Here is a 7,831-nt window from a genome sequence, read left to right on the forward strand (position 1 = left end):
AACATGAAGTAAGCATTTTAGAGTTTCAGAATGTTCTAAAGGATTGTTGAGAACTTTATTTGGAAGATTTTTGCAAAAGTTTACTTGGTTCAACTCCCACTAGTTTAGCCGATACTGACCAGAATTTCAGCAATTATGTAAAATTTTCTATATTTTATAGATTTTGATGCCCTAAATGGAGTTTTACCTACATATGTGGTTTTTTCAAAAGATAAGTTCTAATAGTTTAGGGCTACAATATTGGTAAAGACAGCAAGGCCAAATTCCTATTCGTTTCTGAGATAAAGGCTTGATAAATGCAAAAAAGTGTAGATTTTTTCCGGTTTAGATGAGGCCAAAAAATCCGAACTGGATCTGACAGGTCAAAACCCTACTAGGGTTTTTGTAGTCTAAATATGTACTTTAAAAAAATGCACACTAGAAGTTGTTTGCATTTTCAGTGTTGCATAGTGTAATTCGTATAAGCTGTCGGCCCCTGACGCCATTTCCTTCCCATTTTATCCTCGATAATTCGTATGAAATTTCCGGTTCCTTGGATTACGAATTATCGAGGTTCTACTATAATTTTGAAATTTTAATTTCAACTAAAACCCCTTTTACGCTGAAAGTCAGCATTCGATTCCCAGGGTAAACAATATCAAAATAATTGTCAACAGTGGCAAAAATAGCTCAGCGTAATGCTGGCTTACATTTTCTGGGTATTTTTCAGCTATGTAAAACTTCTTAACTAACTCCTTGGAGTGTATCAACGCGTGCATTTTTTAACAATATATTTTTATTTTATTGTTATTTATTTATTTATTTTTTTGCTATTGTTAAGGCGATGTAAATTGGAATTTTCGAAAAAAATGACATTACAAAGAAGTTCCATACTCAATCAATCAATTTATTACTTCATTTCACTGTGTATATTATATGTGTACAGGCTAGGCAAAGGTATTCTTTGAAATTTGAGACAAAACAAGTCGATCTCTTGTTGAAATCCCTATACATATCGGGTGTTATCATGAACCGCAATTTCCAGTGAATTTTTTCAATTTTTCCCTTAAGTTGCAATGGCTGAAAAACAAAACGCACCGGGAAATTTCATTCATGATAACCCCCATCATATTTTGCAAATTTTTACTGAATCATCCAATATACCCTTATGTTCACACGTCTTAAATTTTTTTCTTCTACTCGTCGTTAACATCATGCCAGATCATCACAAAACCAGTTTTGTATAATAATCAACACGAAATTAGTTCGTCAGACGTCAATTATTTTCATTATTTTCACTCGTTACTGTTTTGTCAAAAACAAACAAGAAAAAAAACATTTCAATTAAATTTACCATAAAAAACTCCCTTTTGCAGATTTTTACTCTACTTCAACTCCTCGCTCCCACAGTGACCAGGATGGTGTTTATCATTTCTATTTATATTGTTATGTTGTTGGTAATTTCAAAATTATTTAGGCTAAATCAATGGAGATTTCCACAACACAGTTGTCAAAATGAGAGTCAAGGGCAATTGTGATTATTCAACGTCATTACAAAATCAAGGACCTTAGGTGCCGAAACAATGCTTAAAAGAGTAAAAAAACACTTTTAAATTGTTCACGTCATATAAACATTTATAGCTGTTCGATAGTTATGTAAGAACCAAAAAATTTCATTGATTTTGTTTCCATTTTTTTATGAAATCAAATATTATTGAGATTCTACATCAAAGGGGTAAGGACTTTAATTTCGAATATCCCCATAGATCCTTAGCAGTTCCCTCAAGGATAAGCGGTAACTAAATTTTACTGCTTTGGCAATTTTTTCTATGGAGTCTATTAACCCATAAATTGTTTGAAAATCTGTATAAAACCTCCCAAAACCACTTCCACATGGAAACATTGGCCATATTTGACAATTTTTTGCAAGCAATTTCTCTACAAATTTCCATAGATGTTGGCCATTAACTCGTAGAAGTCTCAAAAATGTTAAATCAAAAACAAAATTCAATTTTGCAGAAAATTATTTCCTTAGCAAATGATCTTTTCTTTGTTATATTTTTAACTATTTTCAGTAAAATTTCAATATTAATTATTAAAAAAAATCTAAAATGTCCTTAATAATTCCAACATAAATTCATTCCTTAGGTATTTATGAATGAAAACTCCAGAAACAAAATATATTGTGTTGAGTAATTTGTTGTTATAATTTCACACTTCAGTGCGAATAGCAAAAAAAAAGTGTTTCTCTTAATTTGTCTACACCCCGTTTTTATATAAATATGAGCTTCGAATTCAGATCTCTACAGCACAAGTCAATTTGAGTTCATAGAATGAAGAACATACAGTTCCTACTAACCGAGAAACAGTATTCAATATCTTGGGAAAAAGATTTTATAATTTGATAAATAAACAAAAATATATGAAATAAAAAATCTGTGAAAAAGGATCTTAGAAGTTAACAAAAATTATCCAAAGAATACAAATACAAAAAAAGTGAAAAGAAAACACCATCAAAATATTTCCTAACACATTACCAAAATTAAATAAATTAAAAGAAAAAAAAACATGTTTAAGGTGAGTGAAAAGTGAATTAATTAGAACTTGTTAAAGTGTTCTGTCTTCATTAATTTGAAAATTTGTGCAATATAATTGAAACTTGTTAGTGTGAAATTACAAACACTCAATTTATTATTTTTTATTTACTTTTTCCAATTACAGCCTACTAATGCCATATGGTTTACCCTGACATTCACTGTCTTCTTGACTTTCGTAACTGAAATCTCATGCAAGCCAGCTTTTATCATTGATGATGATGATGTCATTGACCTTTATTCACTTTATGTCATTGGACGATCTGGCAAACAATCCGATTCCATTCACTCGAATTCGCATAGAGGATACCTATACATAGATGATGTATCGGATAACACAGCCAGACGCTTTGATGACAAAACCCACACACAACCCATTCACGTCAAACATTCTGGCAAACAATCCGATCACATTCTTTTAAATTCGCATAGGGGATACCTATACATAGATGATGTATCGGATAACACAGCCAGACGCTTTGATGACAAAACCCACACACAGCCCATTCACGTCAAACATTTTACACCAATATTTCGTTACCGTGATCTAAATACAAAACACAAACGGATCTCTCCTAACCCAGTCCAGCTGAGTCTTAGATCTGACAATCTAGCTGAAGATGATGTTGGAGACATTTTTGTACAACAGCAACAACAACAACGCAAGAAAGGTTTACTGTTTAAACTAGAGAGAGACATATCAGACTGATTTTCGTATTGAAAATAAATTAAATTATGTTAAGTAGTTAATTATGAGATTATTTATATAGAATAATAGATTTTTTTACAAAATAAAATTTTGAAATTAAAACAAAAAATAAATACATTTTTATTTATTTTGGAACTATGGGTCTTAATATGTCAGTGGACGGGCCAAGGACTACTTTGTACTACAATGAGAAACAAGTGAGCCAAGGCTATAGCCGGGTCGGGGCCGACTATGTACCTACACCACTACCCCAATGCATAAGCTTGTGACTGGTAAAATTCAAAATATTAAAATTGGAATAGCTAAGCGCCTTTGCTCTGAATGTCTTCGTTAATACAGGTCAATTTTGTTGAAACGCATATGAGTGCATCGTCAGTACAACCCAAAGTCCATCAGCAATCTTAATTCCAAATTTTAGGGTTCCAGCTCTATCTGTTCGCTCAATTGCAAATTGTGCCAAGTTTAGTACTTTTCGTACCCTACACTCCATCAGCAATCTTAATTCCAAATTTTAGGATTTCAGCTTTAGTCGTTCACCCAAAACCAAATTGTACCAAATTTAGCACCATTTAGTACTTTCCGTACCCAATAGTACTAATTGCTGGGTTCCAGCTCTATCACTTAACCCAAATCCAAACTGTACCAAATTTAGTAATTTTCGTTAACATAAGTACTAAAAATACCCCATATATCAATCGTACACGTCAACAGTTATCTTAATTCCAAATTTCAAGTTTCCAGCTCTATCCGTTCACCCAAATCCAAGTTGTACTAAATTTGGTACCATTTCGTACACATAAATACCAATTTCTAAAACTTCCGACATATTTCAATCCAATAACCCTTTGGTATACCTAACTCTAACTCCCCATCAGTGACCCTCATTCCAAATTTCAGAATTCTAGCTCTTCCCGTTTGCCTAATACAAAGGGTACCATATTTAGTACCTTTTAGTACTTTTCGTACCCTTCTAGGTCGAATTTCCAAAAACCCAGCTTTATCTCACCCCTACACATCAACAGCAACCCACAGTCAAAATCTCAGCTTTCTAGCTTCAGCGGTTTCGTCTGGGCGATGATATGCCAGTCAGTCACTCACTCAGTCATCACTAAGCTCTTTATACCCTACACCACTATGTGGTAAGGGGTATTATGTGTTAGTGCATTTGTATGTAACATACAAAAGGAAGCGAGATAGACCCATAGTTCCTTCTAGGGATATACATAGAATCACTTTCTGAGTCGATTTATGCATGTCCGTCCGTCCGTCGCAACATACAGGTCGCATTTGTTGACCGATTTCGCTGAAAATTGGGGAATACCATTTTTTTAGCCGTCGGAAGATCAAGTTCGAAGATGGGCTATATCGGTCCAAGTTTTGGCATAGCCCCCATATAACGGTACCTCCCGATTTAAGGTATTTTAAGGATCTTAGCCGCATTTGTTGCCCAAACCAGCTGAAATTTTACATTTGAGGTTCCCAATGGCCGCGAAATTGCTCCACTAAAAATTGTCAAGATAGGTCCACGGTTCGGTATAGTCCCCATATAACGATACCTCCCGATTTAAGGTATTTTATGGATCTTAGCCACATTTTTTGCCCAAACTAGCTGAAAATTTACATTTGAGGTTCTCAATGGCCGCGAAATTGCTCCACTAAAAATTGTCAAGATAGCTCCACGGTTCGGTATAGTCCCCATATAACGATACCTCCCGATTTAAGGTATTTAAGGGATCTTAGCCACATTTTTTGCTTGAACTAGCTGACATTTTACATATGTGGTTCCCAGTGGCCACGAAATTTCGCCACTTAAAATTGTTAAGATAGGCCCATGTTTTTTTGTAGCCCCCATATAACGGTACCTCCCGATTTTAGGTATTTTGAAGGTTGTGGCCACATTAATCCACCGAAATGGTTGAAATTTGTGGTGGAGGGTATAAAAAGTTCGGCCTGACCGAACTTAACGCTTTTCTTACTTGTTTATATATATAGATGTTAACAGTTCGCGAATTCTGAAAGGGTGAAACTCGGATTCATGGATTGTAAAACATTTTTGGTTTTTATCATAAAAATATATCGGACAACATCATCGAGTACTTCCGATACGAAAATTTAAAATTTTCCCTTAAGGATCCTTTGGAATTTTTTTGTAGGTACTCCTTTATGCGGCGATATTATTTTATTACTATCGAAAGGAATGACTCCCAAAATAAGATCCACTTCGAAATGGACTATGTATGTCCATTCCTTCAGGTACATCCTCAACTTTTGCGAAGAAAAGGATTTCGGTTGTGTAGCCCGTATTATATCTGTCTATAGGTAAAAATCTCAAAAAGTCTGAGGGTATATCTCTGTCAACGGATACTTTTTTACTTGTTTCATTTCTGTAGCTACTAGTGGATAATCTTTTTCCTGTGTCTTTCAATATCGTTTTTTCAACCTCGGTGGAGTTTTGAGCCACGAAAAATGTATACAATGCTCTGCTATACTTTTTACAATCACTGACAAGGCGTAGCACATATGGACCGTTCGACTAGCTTGTGGTCGCTGAGTCTTGGATGTCAAATGTCCTTTCCAATGCGACAAGGCGAAAATAAATGATGCTGCACTAACAAACAAAAACAAACCTCGGCTAAACTTTACTAGTTTCTTTAATTATTTTGTGTTGCCAAAAGGTACAGAATGATCTACGCTCAGGGTTTAAAAGCCAGCATCTAAAACATTAGCATTAGTTGTACACTTCAACTGCTACACACTATATTCACACACACGGCTAAATAAGCAACCGAACGCATATTTATTTTTTACATTTTTGCTTATTTCGTTTTTTACGCCTAATCTTTTTTTCGTTAGGCATAATCGACAACCACGCTACATATTTAGCAGTCGGCTGACCATTCGTCGCAGCGAATTAGCCTCAGAGTGTGTTTTTAGTGATTAGGGTTGCCAACGCTGTAACAAAAAAGGTGTCATTTAATGACAAAATTCCCCCATCATATGGTAGAACCTAAAGAATACCAATTATTATTGTTAAAAAAAATATTTTGAACGGCTTCACCAAAACTTCACATGTCCTTTGAACCAAAAAGTGGAATAAATTATATCGTGATATTTAAGGCATTACACTGGTAACCCTGATCTCAAAAACAATTGTTTGCTGAAAACATGGCTAATAGCCCATTTAGATATGACTTCATTAGCCGGATTTAGTACATTATTAGGTTTTATTTGCTAAATCCAGCCAAAATCTACCAGATTTCCCATACAAAAATAAATACTAGTATTGGGTGGATTTGTTTTAAATCTGGCATAAATCCTCGTATACAACTTTGTTTTTTGCAACATGTTGCTAGAAAATACAAAAAGTTGCAAGCTGCCACAAGAAACAAGGTAGATGTATCGGTGAATTTCTACACTAAAAATAATTTAAAATGTAAAAACTTGTAAACAAGGCGGAAAAATTAAATTTGTTTTGATGTACAAAGTTGATTTTAATCAACCAAGACTAATATTTACGATGTCTGAACGATAAAATATTTCGTTTATTTATTTTAGATGGGCAAACTGCGATAAAATAATTCATTATTTGCTCTTTAGTTAGCATTAGTAGCATAATGTGCCAACATTCTCAGTATTAAACAATAAATTTGTAATGTGACGTATGTTTTTTGATACAAATTCAATTTACAAAAAAATCTTTTGACGTTTCAAATTCGATCAGATGGGCTGATGCATTCACCTTGGTAATTGTGCTATGAACAAAAATCAGCTGACTGTCATTTAAACCCTCCAAAATGTATATCTAAATGCAATGAGATTTGTACGGGATTTATTAAATCCAGTCGAGGATTTATGGCTAGTCTAAATGAGCTATAAGCCGTTGAAACTTTGTTGCTTATTCTCTTTTCTGATATGTGTTGATCATGTGTGCTGCAAAATATGAGTATGCGTGTGCGATGCTTTTTTATTAGAGCAACAATAGACCTGTTCGATAACTTCGCAAGTAAAAAGTATTTGCAAGTTCTTGCAACTACTTCCAAGTTCCGTCAGTTCTCTTCTACTGAACAAGTTTGCTATCGAACAGCATTTTGTAAAAGTTTGTACAAACTTTTGGGTTATCGTACAGACCTAATATCAAATAACATCAGCATCGCTAGCAATATTTTTGTGAAATTTGTTGCAACGCGTTGCCGTTGTTCATTGTTGCTAAACATATTTCGGAGAAATTTTAGCAGGCAAAACTTGAAATATTCGGTGCTTTTGCTAATATGGCGTTAGCATATTAAACCCTGTCTACGCTATTTGACGGTTATAAAGCAAATCTTCATTGATACCCTTTTCTTTTTTTCTTTTTATACCCTCCACCATAGGATGGGGGTATATTAAGTTCGTCATTCCGTTTCTAACACATCGAACTAATCATTTGCGACCCTATAAAGTATATATATTCTTGATCAGGATAAAATTCTGAGACGATCTAGCCATGTCCGTCTGTTGTAATCACTCTAGCGTCCGCAATAATTGAGATAGAGTGCTGAAATTTTGCACG

General features: G+C 34.3%; 1 protein-coding gene across 1 annotated transcript; it reads left to right on the forward strand.

The window, feature by feature from the left end:
- Positions 1 to 2,435: 2,435 nt before the first annotated feature.
- LOC141386645 (uncharacterized) lies at positions 2,436 to 3,282 on the forward strand. The gene is made up of 2 exons (XM_073955562.1): positions 2,436 to 2,556; positions 2,701 to 3,282. The coding sequence occupies exons 1-2, from the start codon at positions 2,548 to 2,550 to the stop codon at positions 3,280 to 3,282; spliced, it is 591 nt and encodes a 196-aa protein (XP_073811663.1). The 5' UTR covers positions 2,436 to 2,547.
- Positions 3,283 to 7,831: the final 4,549 nt, after the last annotated feature.

This window comes from Musca autumnalis, unplaced genomic scaffold, assembly GCF_047663935.1.
Source record: "Musca autumnalis isolate F117 unplaced genomic scaffold, ASM4766393v1 scaffold_5, whole genome shotgun sequence".
Taxonomy (NCBI): Eukaryota; Metazoa; Arthropoda; class Insecta; order Diptera; family Muscidae; genus Musca; species Musca autumnalis.